Genomic DNA, 17,491 nt, shown 5'->3' on the forward strand with positions numbered 1-17,491 from the left:
AGTCACTCTTCCAGTATGCCCTAAAAATGATCATCTCCTTCCCAGGAGTCTCCCTTATGCTCTGAACAGAGACAAATGACTTTGCAACTATCATCAGAAATCTTTACAGAGTCTACATCCAGCCTCTTTTCTCCAGAAGGGAGCTATATTTGATTTATAAAAAAACACACCACCACAAACCCAACACAACAGAAACGTGTAATAAACCCAGTCTACTTCATGTGTAAGGTGATCCCACAACAGATTGTATAAACTAGGATTGCTAATTACTCTTTTTGGTCTGGCCAACAAATGTAAACTCAGACAAATATTAGTGTCTGATGAAGATATTTTTATAATCTGAAGATTGATCTCATATGGTACAAAACCCACCAAACAGTTGGCATGGTTTATACATATTGCACGATGACTGCAATGAACAATGCCATTCAAACAAAACCATGAAATGCTCTGCCTCCAGTCTTCAATTTACACTCACGTCAGGAATAACGGAATTTATTACTTTACCATATCAAGTGTCTTTTTTGTTTAATGGAACACACAACAGATTAATGAAAGAGCTGGATTTTAAGAAGGGCAACTATGAGCTGAAAATAAGGCAGGGCATTTATTTTACAGTAAAGTAACTAAAGACCCCAGGAGTGTAGAAGCAACACTCTCATTTTACATAGCTTCATGTTTTTAAAATCGTTTAAGTATTAGAAAAGATGCAATTCTGCACAAAAGATGTCTATAAATAGCATGTGAATGTAAGACAGCTGGTAGAAATAGTGTCTTTCTTTTAGAAGTTTTAATAGCAATAATGAGTGTTGAACCGTCCAATTGTAGGTCAGAAGTTTTAATTGTGAATGTCTCCAAAGTTTTTGGTGTTACACTTAATATATCTGTTACTATCAAGAGACTAGCAGTTGCAATGAAGAAATAGATATAGTGGGACAATGCTTTAATACAGTTTTATTCATAAAGAGTTAATTATGCCATTACAAAACCCCACTCATAGCTATCTTATCTTAACTGTCTTCTCCTTCTCTTTCTCTCTTAACTGACTACAGGAATGGAAACTACATTAAGAGCTTACCTCCATCCATGTTGCATCATTCAAGTGCTGACATTTCTAAGAAAGATCCTGCCCACAACTATACTAGACAGGGTATATCTTCATTGCAGCTACGCTAGGCAATAGTTAACTTGGCCCAAGTGCCACTGCTGCAGGTAGAAATGTTTGAGAGCTTCTTCAGTGCATAGTACCATCCAAGACTGCAGCCTCTGCTTCTGTACCTGTTTGTGTTTACCTAGAAGTTTATCACGTACTTTTTTGTGTTGAAAAAGTGTTCTTCTCTTCCCGGAAAGTGCAGGAAAACTTATTTGGTATTTAAGGGAAACAGAGATTGAATCACTCTGGTCCTTCAACATATTCCTACCTTCACTGCAAAGGGAGTACTTCTGGTCTCAAGTTAGATTCCCAGCTCTAGTACATAGTCCCAATCGGCCAAGTCACTCTGGCAGCAAGCAGCTTCAAACACAGACAGAAATTCTGTGTGCGCATATAATACAAGCATACTGGGTTTTAGCATGATTATAAACCCAGATAAACTGCAGTAAGATAGCAGAAGTTGAAGAAACATGATAGTCATAGTAAGATATTTAGATTTAAAAAAAAAAGTTTGCCTTACACTACCTGAGAAAAACCCTCTGAACCAGTCGTATTGAACCATAAAGAACCCATCATAGAAAAAACACGTATTTTAACTTGAATAAAAATTATATTCAAGAAAAGTTACAATGTAAAATTTTATCTCACCTCTGTGCATTATTTTATGCTTTTCTCTCAGATATGTGAGTCCTTTTATTACCTAAAAGACAAAAGAAAAATTTTCAATTATGAAACAGAAGAGATAATTGCATGCTTTGTCTGGACAAGAATTCCAACTGAATGCAACATAACAGAAATCCTAAAAAGTAATCACTGCAAATCAGTATTTTGTTTTAATTTGTACCTCCAGCTCAGACTAGAAAAACAGAGTCAACCAACCCCTTACTGAAAGTTTTGCATACACAGCTTGTTGCACAATAGATATGAGAAGGTAACATTCAAAATTTTTAAATGAAATGTTAATTCTGTTCTTATCCAGAAGCATCAGCTGATACAAAAGCAGAAAAATCAAAGCAAACACAATAGAATGTGTTACTCATTCCAATGCCCTGAGCTACCAAATAATGACGCATTACAAAGACTGCTTTTTAAAAGAAAGCAACACACTCAAAAATCTGGTAATACTTCTCTCTCTCGCATCCTTCAGTCTTGAAGTGGCGGCTTCCTGGATCTGGCATTACCACACTGAGACACAAACATACCCACTTCCAGTCTTTGAAAGCAATGAATACACTTACCGCAATGCTAACTTTGCCCAGTATCTGCTCTGGAATTCTTCCAGCCTTTTTCAGTACTTGATCCAAGGAGCCACCATCCTAATAATAAATGTTTGATTAGGCAAGCTTTAATCAAATTCCTCTAAAACATTTTAAACAGAACTGTAGTCTGAAGCCTAAATTTGGTGAGAAATAAAAAGGTTGCTTTTCATGTCTGATTTAACATTGTTATAGTGCATATCTGAAAAAAATAAATCATTCCTCAGTAGGAATTAGTCAGTTTTATGTTTATTTTAAACAAACATTTGGCCAGTAACAACATCCACTCAAATAAACACTTCACACAATGATCTTCCATACTCCTATTTCCATGGTTTGGCTCTTGTTAAGGAAGCACTGTCCACAAGTAGCTGTTGACCAAGCATTAGGAATTTTACAGATTTCTGTAACTTTCAGACCAACACAACAACATGCATTTTTTTCTTGTCACAGCCATCACATGATACTCTCTCCCCCTCCAAAAACAGTGAGGAGGATTGAAGAATGATTACAAGGATGAAAACTCATCACACTGGAAAAGACAGAGTTCTCTTCCTGAATATAATGCGTGCTAGTGCCACTCCATGATCATAACTGAACCCAGACCCCTGTTCCTCTCATCTCCCAGATGAGATCCTACATGGAGAAAGTTGGTGTCTTAGTTCTGCGTATCCAGGGTGACTCTATCAGCTTCCAAGGATGGAGGGTTGATGATTTGGCATGGCTCTCCAGGAACCAAAATAGGAAGAAATGCTTTTAAAGTTTCATGGTAAGTAACAGTCTTGCTAATCTTATTAGGTTAAATAAATTGAATGCATGCACACACCCCCCCCAGCAAAGTCAAATATATTCCACTGTTGCTAAGGGCTTCTGAGAAGGAAAACTGTAAAAAATCCTATTTATTTTTAGCAACTGATTCAACAATAGGCTTGTGCATAAGTTCTAGATTCTCTAGAATAGAGAATATACAATCAAAGAAGAAATTAGAAAGTTATTTCTCAAATTAAAAAACAATATCCTGTTGTCCAGATCAGCATTTGATATCTCCCAGTACTCAAGGCAAAAATCCAACTTGAGAAAGTAATTGCCTTCTGCCTTAACCTATCCTTTGGAAGTTTTCATTACCATTTATACACGTAAAGAGAAAAGCTAGAATGCAGAGTTTTATTATTTGAGGACTAAAATCTAAAACTCTTATGAGAAGGAAAGTATATAAATACTTATTTGATCATGTATTTTTGTAAAAAAAACCACACCCACATACACCACACTTGATTAAAAATACACCAACTGAAAAAAAGTCTATATAAATCTCTTGTATAACTAGTCTGCATTTCTGGACAGCTGTCTCTGCTGAGACACCAGTATATTACCAAAGATTTCATACGGACAAAAACTTCCCCCCCCCTCCCTGAGGACTAGCTCCAATCCTGGAAGAGGCTGAATACAATTCAATTCCCTAGCGTTGCCTGCAACCTTCACTGTCTTTCAGGAGCAGACTCCAATCCTTTTGCCTGTTAAATACCTGCTGCTAAGCAAAGTTATGCATTGATTTTGAATTTATGTACTTAAATACCAAACACTCAAATCTGATTTCCATGCCTTTTCCACCTCGAACTTTTTGTTCATATTCATACTTACGTTTTGTAACTCACTGTTAAAAACAAGAATTTTGACTGGCAGCAACTCAAAGAAAGATATGTACAAAAAAGACAATGGAGATTCTCATCTGGTCTTTTATCCAAGAGGAGACCAAAAACTTCCACCTAGTGATCTGCATTAAGCCAACAGCTTAATGGCTTAATTAAGACTACTATTTAAATAATCCACCTTCTCCTTCTATTTCAGATCTTATTGATCAATTGTTCTACGTGTAAAATCTTGTATCCAGTGTGACTTAGACCAGATTCAGCACTGAAACACCAGATTTCATACTGCCTTCTCTTAAACTGAAGAGATGTCTGCTGTCAGATATATCATTCCCTGCTTAGAAACTTGCAAACCCTGATTGCTCCTGTTAATTTTCTCATTGACGAATAAACTGAGATTCTTTAGGCCTTTTAATTCTACATGTAATTATATACCACCACCATCTCTCTTTTGGCATGCGTTAACAAACACGCTCTTTTAGCGACTGCAGATGTGCACATTCGTGACATTTAATAATGTATTCTGAAACAATGCCCAGACAATCATTTTTAACATCTATTTTCCCATTTTTCATTATTGTTTTCAATTTTGAGAAACTAACTTCTTTATAATTCCCAACAGTCACTTGTATTTTGGGGTATGCACACCTTCCATTCAGCTAGCACATGCTTAAAAACTGGATCATGATCACTCGTTCCTAGGCAACCATCGATTTCTTCTAAAAATTTCCGTAAGAGAAGACCAGAGAAGCATTAAAACAATCGCATGTACTTTCCAGAAAAAATAAGGTTTCTCTCCAAAGAAACAGTTTTTTCAGGGAAAAAATAAAAAGGTCTTCAGATTTATTGTATTTCATATTGTTAAAAACATCCTCTACCAAGCAAGTGAGGGAAAAAATTTGACTGACCTTTAATTACAGAAAATTTACTTTTAGTGTTTGGCTCCATATGGTTAGAGAAAGGCAAACAGATGTCGAGAAGAATGTGTACTTTTCTATTAAAATGAAACAGTTAAAAATATTTTTGGCATTAAAAAAGTTGTATAAGATCCCTCTGGGCTTGTTCACTTCCTGTACACTATTCTTTATGTTTGCATTTTCTGAAAAATTTGGAAAAAAAAATAGACAAAATATGCATTCATCTAAATAAAAATAACTAGATTCTCATTATCATAGCTACTAAGGACTACACAGCTGTAGTAACAGAGTGGTCTGGTCCATTCTGCGTAAAAACAAATCAGAACAAGTGTCTAAGTAGCAGAATTGTGTAAATATTTTTAAATAAAACGAAACGGACCATGGATAAAGGAGAAGCAATTGGGAGGCTACATTTGTACAGCTTAGACTTCCACAGATACTAGATATCTACAGAAGAGCAGATACTGGAGAAGGGGATAAAACAGATCTTATCAATCCCAGCCTCAGATTTGCAGAGTAAATCCAAAACAACAGTATTTGATTCTTTATTCATGCAGAAAGGTCTACCTTGTTAACTTAAGTCCTGTTGACACTCAGGTTTCGTATTAATGGTCTGTTAATAACTTCAAGCTAAGACAGAATTATATGTACTTACCATATGTTCCATGCAAATACTGATTTCTCCATCACTGTAAAAAGCTCCATAAAAGCCCACTATGTATGGAGAGTTGCACTCGTGTAGAACTTGCAGCTCACGAATGATCTGGTTTCGAATAGCCGGCTTGATCTCTAGATGAATTAACTGTAAAATAATCCACTCTTATTATTTTCTTAGTGGCAAAGTGCCATTCAGAAGGAACAGGTTGTTCAGAGAGGTTTTCAATACCTAGCTGGATAAGGCCCCGATCAGCCTGCTCTGATCTCATAGCTGACTCTGCTTTGAACAGGAGGTTGGACCACATGAACTCCTGAGGCTCCTTCCAACCAGAATTATTCTATGACTTAACTGTAAAATAATCCATCCTTACTCTTAGTGGCAAGGGGAAAAGAAAACACTACAACACAGCATGGCAAAGTTGAAACATCAGCACCCACGAAAAGGTGGGATTACCATCTCTTCTTTTCACAAAATATTTCTCTATCAAACTTTTTGTTCCAGCACATTTTCTTCACTTATCTGTTTTTTATGAATAGTTCAGAAACTGAAGCTCTTTATGTTGAAGAAAAGCCATCAACAAATGTTTAAAGGAAATGTGTCAAAGACATACTGACTCAGAAGCAGCCACTGAAAAATATCTGCACAGGTGTTTGTAAAGCATTAGTGGAAGGAATTAGCTGAACCTCAAATTAAAAACTCCCCAAACTGAATCTAAATCTAAAGGGGAGATTACATAAAATACTTTGTTCCACTAGACTATTTATCTTGTACAATACAAGAAATGTATTTCTTTTGTGAAAGGGAACATTAAGAGACATTATGGAAATAAAATTTTAGTCAATATGTGGAAGAAAAATTGCAGTTCAGCAAACACCTCAGTTGCATCAAATATTAATGAATTGGGGCAAAATTTCCTGTTAAATCCACAGTAGGCAAAAAAAAAAATCAATTAAATTGATTTAGTTCAAGAGAACCTCAGTGATTTGTGTATTTTGTAATTCTCACACCTCAGAAGTGGGTATTTTTCTTTGCTTCTCTCCAAACTCAGTGTACTGAGCATGCTTTATTCTTAAAGTCAGTATATGCATATTTTCCTTTAGTTTTGCTGAAGATAACAGTGTACTCTTCTTAAAAAAAGAAATACCTGAAGTCTTTCAACTTCTCAATTTAAAAGATGGAAGTTTTCAGTCTAGTATAAAAATGGGATCTGGGATTTGAGCGTGACCTGTGTTTTATCCTTCTCAAAGGCTAGGTTATGTTTCCCATGAACCACAGTAGTCCGCCTGCCATCTCGACCACTGCAGTACAATAGCGTATGTCCTGCCACTGCCTCGTAACAAGTGCCACCTATGCAAGGAACTTCGCTCCTGGAAGGAAGAAGCATGAGGTACCCAAACAGAAATAATCGGGCAGTATCACAGATGCATTTCCCTTACTGTATTTGGTTCCCAAGGATATTGAGAGAAAGTGAAAGCTCCTCACATAAACATGAGAATTAAAACGTCAAGCTATTTCCGTTAAAAAAAAAAAATCTCAGTTCTCTTACAAACTAGGTCACAACTGCTATTGGTTGTAAAGCATCAAGCTGAATCATTGAGAAAATACTCTCGCCAGAAGGACAAGTACCTTTTTGCACAGAAGCCACCCGCACCCCATGATGAAACTATAAAACAGGAGACATCACTGTACTCCAATGTATTCCCTCATTCTCAGGTTTTTTTGAGTTCTCATTTTTTCCAGCATCATCCAGAGGCCCTTTTCTGGTTTGCAGCTGTGAAGGAAGATCTTAGGACAGGTGATATCTTTTCCATTCCTCTAAACTTATGGCCCAGAATACAGGATATTGTCACTTTTCCCTGATTTATACCTTTCAGTAACTTCTTTTAGGCCTCGTACTCATTAGTGAGTCTGCCACGTTTTCTCTGAAAGATATATACCCAGCTGAAAAGATTGTATTTGTCAAAATGGGAAGAAAAAAAAAAAGGGCAGGGGGGTGAATTAATGCCTATCCTTTCATTACTAACACATGGGACACTATTTCTAAAAACCTGGGAAGTTTAGGATAAGCAAGTGCAACTTTTCCTATTTTTTGAAACACATCAACTTCTCTGAAAGCTGGCATTAAATAGCCTTTTTTTGGTGTGTCAACACCACTTTTTTCTCTAAATAAAGCCACTGTATTTCATCAGAGACAATCTCCTTAATAAAAATCATCCCTAAGTTCCTATTTTTGAGGCACTCACCTTTCTTGCCATTATGAGACCAGAAGGCTTGTGAGATACTTTGAAGACCACACCACCATTTCCTGCTCCCAGCTCACTGATCTTCTCAAAGTCATCATCCTTCAGCTCTCCAACTTTTTGTTTCTGGGTAAGGAAAGCTTCAAGACGCTTTCGTTGCTGTTCATCCAACTCTAGTTCTTCCAGCTTCTTCTGAAGTGCTTCCAAATTTGTCCTGTACAACAGAGAAAGAATAGATGATTATTAAGCTGTTTGAGCTTACCCAGCAGTGTTGCAAGAGGAAGAGCAATAGAGCATTGAGGTCAGAGATTAAATCCACTACATTTTTGCACCTATAGCCATTATCTAGAAGGACCAGACTTGTACAGTCATCCCTATGAGACACATATTATTGGAACTCTGATTTCAGTAAACAGTATTTTATTCCAGATAAAACAATGACATAAACACAAACAGACGATACCCAGTTTCCCCATCTTTGAGGTTCTGTCCAAATTCATGCATGTTAAGTTTCACTACCTACAGGAGTGGCTTAATGACTCAGCAGTTATGATCAGAGATCTCATGAATCACAGCACATCACGCTATTTTTAGTTTTGCATTTTCAAGGATTGTGTTGTAATTTCCTACAGAGTTTGTCCAAATGTTTTATCTACTGATTTTCAGATAACTATATAACTAATAATCCATTCAGAAGCTTCTTATTTAGATAAAAAGTTACCAAGCACAGGCAAACAAACATGCATTAAAAACACGGCCATTGGAAACAGGTTTTATTTATTTATTTAAAGTTTTACTGGGGAAGAGAAACAGCTCAAAGGTTTTAAGCTTCCTTTTTCTTTTGTTTACGGGCACATCTACTAGAAACCTAAGTTTAACATCATTAAGCAATAAAAAATAAAAACACAAAACTTTAAACAGTAGTTAAATTTGGGACTACAGACAGAAGTTCAGTTTCCCAGGAAGATTCTTTTTTAATAACTTAACTTCAGATCCTCTGAAAACTCTTCATTCCAGTAATATGACAACTTAAAAGCTCATTTAAAATTTCCTGCTTCCAACTGCAACAGTAAGTTGCTGCAAGAGTAAATACTTAACAGCAAATATCTGTTTTGCTTAGCCAAATTTAATGCAATGTTCCCAGGGAATACAGTGTTGCTAGGATGAAAAACTTGAGGAACAGAATCCACTTCTTCAGAGCCTAAACCACTTCCCATTAAAAAAAAATTAAATTTCACCAATAATCAAGAAAACTATTTCTATCCATCACTTCATAAAATGTCCACTTCCAAAACACGCTGTACAAAGAGGCATTCTCTGAATGCCCAGTAAGGTGCTGGTCAGCTGAGATGATACAAAGTCGATCCTCCAAGAAGCAACAACAAATAACCCTCAGACTCAACAGAAAGACAGAATTATAGGATGAAACCCTCAACTCACTCAGAGCGCCGACATTTCCAGGCAGGATGACAATCTTGGTTTGGCTATATCTAAGGTTTAATCGAGGCAAATAAAAATAATATAAACATTCACAGCTCTTCCTTACTACACAATCACTCTGAAAGTTTAAGCAATGATGTGCTCCTACTTCATTTATCAGTTTAAATGTGTTAGACAGGATGCAATTGCTAAGCTAACTTAGGAAGTGATCATACTTAGAAGAGCTAAACAGAGGAAACAGAATGAGACCTTTGATGGAAAGGTGAGTTCTGTTCAGTCTGTTATTTGGACATTTTAAGAGTTCAAGCATAAAATTACCATGCAACACTTGTGAGCAAGTTTCACAAAACACGCACCCTGAGCAAATGTGATTTGGCAATGCTGCTCAAAACCAGAACAGTCTTACATAGTAAATTTCGATGTACTTATTCTACTGTAGTTATACTACCATAAGTGTCTCTATCTTAGTATAAAAATAATTCCATTCTGGTGCAGATACTTCATTTTCAGGCTATCCTACAAAGAGGAACACACTCTTATTTCTGTCCTTGTACCATGCTTTATACCAGTATAATCATACTGGAATATAATAATACAACAAATATCCTAGAGCATCCATGATGAGAAATTTCCCTGTGCAGACAAGCATGGCTTATAGGAACATTCAAGTTAATCTGACTTACAGACTCTGTTTTAAAGATGAACCATTAAGAGAGAGACACTTTTTTTTAATCCAATTTCTAAAATGCAAAACAGAAAGCAAATTAATCAGTGGATTTCTTTTTTCCCCCTCAAGCACGCCTAATAAAGCAAACAAATCCCAGCCTGAAGTCAAAGTAGTATGTGTCTTTTCTAGAACACAGCTGAACTAGCCCTTCTTACACTATGAACGCAAGATAAAAATTGGAGCACAGTTAAGCACCCCTTACTTTCCTACAACACACGCCAGAACAATGAATGCTGGACGCAAACTCTTTATTTTACCCTAGAAGGTCACCGTTGTAAGAAGACGTAACTCATGCTTTTCAAAGAACATGGACTGACAAACCCTGCCAGTATGGGACTCTGACACACTCCCCACATCAGACTGCCGGTGGTCAGCGGGGAGGTGAAGTGCTCTGGTCGGTGACTGGCGAGGCAGGGAACATGCTGCTTGCTTGCTCAGGTGGTTCACTCTTGTAGCAGGCTTGAACAACAGCAAGCTTTCTACACACACTTGACAGATACATAAAATCAGTATTTTTTTTATTGAGCAGTATGTTAAACATTGGCATTTTTCAGAAGTACAGATTATTTTTTTATTCTATAAAACCCTACACAACTAGTAGAAATGGAGAACAGAGATACCTGGTATTTTTGGGGCCCCTTACCAAGACAGTATCCTCCAAATAATTCTTGATACCAGAAGCTGAGCAACTTTATAGTTCATGTTCAGTCATTAAAAATAAACTTTTACCTGCTTTTACCCTGTGCCTATCAAAAAGTCATGAGTGCCCAGAAAATATGGCCTATGAAACATATTAAATCAATGAGGCAGTTTTATTGCATGCAACTTTTGCAGCGACAGACCTATTGCTCTGTATCACTGCTTTAAAGAAGTCAGGACTGCATAGACAAGAGCTCAGCATCCACTACCTGGATCTCTCTTTCAAAAGAAGCCAAGACAATTTAGAGTATACAACAGAATTTGAAGGAACATCCAAATAACTTAACAGCAACAGGTTTGTTGAATTAAGTTGAATACCTCTGAAATACAAATATATCAAGCTCCTAAACATAATATTTCAATATTAAATGCCCTTTTGATATATAGGGCCAGATTTTCAGAGGAGGTCACCAAGCAACGCCTTTAAGTCTATATGCAGACTTCAGAGAGAGCTAACGCCAAAACGGAAGCAAACTCTCCCTCAAAAAATCTGACCTTAACAGGAAATTTCAGTTTCCTTTGAAAAATCTGGCCCAGTAAGCCACAGCAACAAATAATCTTTATTTACAAGTTTTTTTGAGAAGGAACTTGCTGTCATTTTAGGGGTTACTGAAGAAGGTAGGGCTGCTCATTTGGAAAAATAAAGAAACTAGAGACACAGAAACAGGATGCAATAAGGCTTTTCTTGCTCGGTTTTGAAGAAAACAGCTATTCAGTTTTTCTCTCAAAGCAGAAGGGGTTTTCTGGGTTTGAAGACAACACAGATATGCTTGAGCACATGACTTGGAGCAGACAAAATGCTAGTGTGATGAAACAAACCACTCGGTCATGCTGATGCTTTAATAACAAAAAAATTTGCTAGGATAGCATTTATCACATCTATGTTAGTTTAATGTACATCTATATAAAACTTTTTTTAACATTGCTCATTTCAATCTCAATAAACTTGGCATTCACTTAAAATACAGGCATTTCCCTGCTTGAAAGCGTAAATTATTGTTGGGGTCCTTGCTCAAACGCTAGTCAGAAGATTCCAAAGGCTCCCATAGATGGAAAAGTATTGGTCCCATGAATCTCAGCACATCAGGTTTCTCCATCTAGAGTGTGGCCACCAGCAAAATCACCAGAATGTTCTAAGCTCTAATGGTAAAACCTTCATTACTTGCAGTGACGTGCAAGACAATGACAGCAATGAAGTTCTCGGATCTCACTTGAATTTTTCAGGACAATTCTCTAACCATAAATTAATCTGAAGACTTTTTGTGAAAGATATTAACCCAATAAATGCATTGTCAGAATTACTATTCAGCATGTAACTATAAGTAACATCTCCAGTTAGTTTTATGATAACTGAATGACAGACATCAGGGCCAAATTTTTTTTTTTCATTCTGGTCCTTTGCTTAAAGCACTAAATATTAATCAATTTCAAATGTAAATAGATAAATTAAAAAAAGGAGTATTGGAGTCATCGAAATTGGTGGTGGTAATCTACTCTCGGTATTTCTAGGAGGCAGGACTTCGGTAGTTTCAGTTTTGAACTCGAACTACTGCAAGAATACTATCCCCTGACCGGTAACTATGACTGCTATCTGGACCCTCACCATATAAAAGCATCACAGCCAAGTTGCAGTGCAAAGCACATGCAGAAACAGGTGGCTAAGTAAATCATTGCATATGAAGTGTTACAAACGAAACTAAACCAACACATAGAAAATACAGAAGAGGGAAAACTTAAGTCAGTTCATCACTAGGACACCATGAAAATGTTAAGGAAGCTTTGGTAGCTAAAAGTAGCAGCATGCTAATGTGCTAATGTCTGCCTGCAGAAGGAGCACTAGTAGTTACTTAATCTTATATAAAACTTTTATTCAGAAACAAAGATTCCTATTAAAATTCACCACCATTACCTGCTGCAGTCTTGGAGTTGTTTTTTCACTGTCAAAGCGCTATGCCTTTGCCAGAGTTCCATCAAAGCAGGAAATCATCGAATCACCTCAGTGCTTCACTGTTCCAAGCACAACTCTGAAGCAATAGGTTATCATTTAATTTATTGCTATCAGTTTTAAAGCCAAGCACATACTAAACATACTGCACTAGGGAAAGAATCCAGCTTTCGTAATGTGATCATCTGAATGAAGCCGCAGGGAGGTCAGTGCTGTTTTCTCCATCCGTTAAAGAAACAGTGTAATTTCACAGAACACTATCAATAAATATATTCTTACTCAGCTAGCAGAAATTGATAAATATGTTGTACAGCTAGCAGACAATACCACTGTAGAAAGTGTAGTGTCTTAGCCACTGAACTTCAGATACAATTATTGCAAGATCTCTCTCTTCCAGACTAAATGAAAAGTTAAAAAATAGGCACTCAGGACAAGTATTTTGGGGAGTTGTTTGTTTGTTTCCCTGCTCCAAGTGCAGCACCGCGTACCAGGTGCTCTAGAGGGGGAATTATCTGCATCCACACTTGATCAGGTAGGATCCTTCCTATTAAGTCAACATTACTACTTCTTTTTTGTACTGAAGGAAGTATGCTGACAGTGCAGTGTCCTTCCAGTCACGCGGCACTTCTGTAACCTCAAAAGTTTAAAAAGAATGCAGAACAGGACTTAATCAGAGTACGATCTCCTACCAAATACACACAACCACACCCCACCTCCCCACAAAACAATGACCCTCTGATGCGTGCAAAGGAACTTCACCTCTATTACTGTCAACTTACACTTTGCAAAATCCACATTTTAGAGGCCAGAAGAAAACTGCAATCTGACATCCTGGGGGAACCCACATCCACCCCTTCTGCAGCCAGTTTGTGGAATATCACAGAGGTGAGAAAGGTTTTCCAAAGAGAATCACAGCATGGGATACCGGGAGATTTTCAGACTCAGTGCCACCTCACCTGTATGGAAGCTCATCTAAGACCTTTAGAATTGTCTCACCTATCCCAGTATCTCACCTCCTGACAATGGCCAAAAGTAGATGCTTAGAAAGTAGTATTCTGGGTGGCAAGAGCAACAAAAGAAAGTGAGTGCACAGCAACACCTCTAGTTACTGCTGGACTAAGTGTTCTGTTCTCTGCTTCCCAGAGATGCACATGGTCTTATCCACAAACTCCTGAATAGACAAGATAGTCACAAATGCCATCACTTCACCAGGTTACCAGGTCACTTTTTGAGCCTATCGTACTATTCCCTTAAGGTTTAGTTGTAGGTTTTTTCAGACTAACTTTCTTTTTAAAGATCAAAACAAAACCCCATGATTTATAACTCCTGTAAACATGTGCCATTACACACAGGTGGGCACTGGAGGTACATATTAGCGAGTCAGGGGATACTGAGCAAACCTGTATTTCCTATGCACAGGTTGGGCAGGGAGGAATAACAGATTCTGCAGAGTGCTCTCACCCTATACACAAAGATGGGCAAAAGGCAAGAAGAGACTTCTCAGTTCATGCTTTTGGGGGCAGCCACCCCAGCACTGAAGAAAGCACTCCTGGAAGAGACACATTAACATTTTAGATCATACTGGCTCTCTTTGAACCAGTAACGAGAAGAGAAATGCTGCCTTTAGGCTGATAGTACATAATGTCATAACAAAAACAGAAAATAAATCCTTATTCTTAATTCATACTCCAAGTCCTTGAGAATTTTTTTTTTAAATTCACATTAGTGATAAGTTAATCATATACTCAACCCTAAAGGCTACATTACAGCTGTACTCAACCCTGAAGTCTACTTTAGAGAGAGAAGAAAAAAAATGTAGTAGAGGAAAAAAACGTCTGACAGTCTTTAACAGTAATTTGTCAAATAGTTGTTCAAAGTTACTACTATCAGTTTTGCAAGCTGAACAATTAGTATGAGTGAAAGCATAAAGAAGTACATTCACTTTCAGATCCACTGTCACATGAGGATACAGGCTTGGGGGTTGTTTTCCAGAACGGTGACAGTAATGCTTTCCCCAAGCCTACACAACTGTCAATTTAGAGAGGAAAGTAGGCAGCTCACTACATAATTTCCATGAACAACCTCAATCAGGGAGCTGAAATAAAGTATTAGGAACATGAAGACATTCTGCAATTTGGAAAAGACAGACTACTATTTCGCATGACTGTGCCAAACCCAGGCAGTAAGACAAATTTTTATTTAACTTTTCCTTTAACAAAGAACAGTTCACAGAGTAACATGGAAGATAAAAGTAATTTTTAAAGAAATTTTTAAAAAAGTAGTCTCACAGCTTACTGCACAGGTGTGTCTATGTCTGGGCTAAACTCCAGTGCAGCCTCATAAAAAACTTGCAGTTAAAACAACAACCCAAAAAGATCCAAACTCACTATAAGTGCAAAGGAGTCTTGTTTTGGAAAAATACCCTATTTTTCAATTCCTGCTTTTTTTCAATTTTTGCAGCATGTTAGAGGTCCTTCATAAATTACCCTTACCTTTAGGTGGGATATATGATTGCCCAATACACCTGCTCATTTCTAGCACGAATTTTAACATCTGAAAATACTGTTCCACTTTCACAACACAACAGACATGGCAGGGCACATTTTGAGGTTTAATACTGCCAGCAAAAAATTACCCAGTAAGAATGAGAGGCAGACAATTTAATTAATCTATTTCTTAGTAAAAGGTATGTAAAACGAAAGTATTAGAAAAGTATTGTTCCGACCAAAAAAGTATCCTGCTAGACTAATTCAATGTAAGAATTCTCATTTTTCTAAAGCTGAGAGGCTTGTATTTTAAAGAAGAAACTATGCGATACAACTTCAAGTCTCCTGTTGAGTCTCCACCAATGGGATAACTTAACTTCAAAAACTCCTTATAGGCTGAGCTGTTGGGTATGAATCTTCGCTTTAAGCTTCCTCCCTCTTTTGCTTTAGCCTAACCACTATCCCATTAAACATTTCAGACTATTTTTTCTTAAATAAGCTGAAGCATACCAAATAACTTGTTTGAATTGAAGATGGAGCTCACCAAAGAAAGTAAAGCCACAGATGTGAGCAGTGACACAACTGGACAGAGATCAGATTCATGCCCTGGGTGCCTCTTCCTACCAGACTTTTTTGGAGCTGTTCCCAGCCACCACTTGGGGTTAACAGCCCTTTATCCTGGGTGGCAGCAGCAGCCGCCAGCAAGGCTCTGGCACCCCTTTCACATATTTAGCTCTGTGGCTAAACAATGCAACTGGTGGGTTGTTTTTTGTGTTTTGTTGGGGTTTTTTTTTTTTTCTCCTCCTCAGCTAAAAGGCTTCCTCAGGACTTACTGTAGCATTGAATTCAAGGTTTGCCACAAATAAACTTTGCCATCTCTAATTAAGAAATTCAAGAGCCGAATCTCCAGCACCAGAAATCCAAGTTCTCGATCTCCCTTTCATAAATATCTGTGCGCCTACCACTCATTTTTCCCAGCCAGCACTACACACAACCAGAACAAGAGAGCCACAAGGCAATTAACACTGCCTTATGGACAGAAAGAGGAACTTATTTATCAGGTATTTGAAACACAACACAGAGGATAAATGGAAGTTATAAAATTCTGATCATCAGCTGACACACGTATTTACACAAGTCCTGCTTTTCCATGGTTTTATGTTTCTGAGCTCCAAGTTAAATTTAATGATAAAAACAAGGGATAAATATGTGCAATAGTAATGGTAACAGTATCTTCACAACTCCCTTATGTGGTATACACAGCCTTTGAGAGACACTACAATAATTACAAAGATGAAGTTACAGTATCCGTTTACAAGGCCCATGAAAAAGCCAGGATTAGAATTGAGACGCCTTCCGTAAAAGAGCTGAGACAGGAGCACAGAAGCACAGACTTCATCAAAAGCTGCAGTTAACACATCAGGGACCGGGAAAGAAAATTGCCAGAATGTGCAGATGAAAACATAAAAGAAAAACCCCCATAACTGGGATTCAGAGAAAGCCATGGGCGGAAGGTTTAGATCTTTGCCTGTATTTGAAATTGATGGATTGCATAACACAGAACATTTGCCAGTATAGACATTTAGTGGAAGAAATTAGTAATTTTTTACTTAATATATGTATAGACTGTACCAATACATATAAAAATATTCACATATAAATACACACAGATCTGTATCCAGAGTATTTTTCCCAAAAAAAAATGCATTCTGCAATTGTTATATTTTCTACATTAAGTCTGCTGATTCATCTTCCCACCACATTGAAAAAAGTTCCAGAAAAGCACAGAACAATGCTGAGTTGTAAAAAACACTGAAAGAAGAGTTGCCAGGAAGTTTCAACGGTTTGTTTTAAAAACCCGTAAGTAGATTTCTAAGATACTTGTTCATCCAAAGAATCACATACTGCTGGAATATCTCTGTCCTAGTTCTCAGACTGTAAAGTAAAATAATCTGCTTCCATTCTTATTCCGTCTGCATGTGTCACGCAGTCACGGACACCACCGTATACCTCCTTCTGCTGGATGCTTGTGAGGTGACTGAATCCAGGTGAAGGACCACATCCTCAGCTGTCAGTAGGCAGAAGTTCTGCTGGAATTCACTCTTCTCTTGTTCAGAGAAGACTCAGGATGACAACAGCTTCTCAACAGATGTTTGCAAAGAGATACTGAGCAGTGAATTAGTCTTTCCCAGTTGTTCAATTCCTGTGGGCATTAACTGGCAGAAAGCCTTGCACATTCATTCCAAAGTACAATCAAGATTTTGTCTAAGTAATATTGAACATCTATCAAGTCAGAAATCCGATTGCTAATTTCTAGCAAC

General features: G+C 37.4%; 1 protein-coding gene across 1 annotated transcript in view; it reads right to left on the reverse strand.

Moving 5' to 3' along the window:
- MAP2K1 (mitogen-activated protein kinase kinase 1) overlaps positions 1-17,491 on the reverse strand; it is a 41,313-nt gene that overhangs the window by 15,129 nt on the left and 8,693 nt on the right. The window contains exons 2-5 of the mRNA XM_072870291.1: positions 7,877-8,087; positions 5,631-5,777; positions 2,392-2,469; positions 1,802-1,853 (exon numbers count right to left, since the gene is read on the reverse strand). Of these exons, the coding sequence (XP_072726392.1) occupies positions 1,802-1,853; positions 2,392-2,469; positions 5,631-5,777; positions 7,877-8,087 (488 nt within the window). The remainder of the gene's footprint in view (positions 1-1,801; positions 1,854-2,391; positions 2,470-5,630; positions 5,778-7,876; positions 8,088-17,491) is intronic.

This window comes from Ciconia boyciana, chromosome 8 (genome assembly GCF_034638445.1).
Source record: "Ciconia boyciana chromosome 8, ASM3463844v1, whole genome shotgun sequence".
NCBI classification, from domain to species: domain Eukaryota; kingdom Metazoa; phylum Chordata; class Aves; order Ciconiiformes; family Ciconiidae; genus Ciconia; species Ciconia boyciana.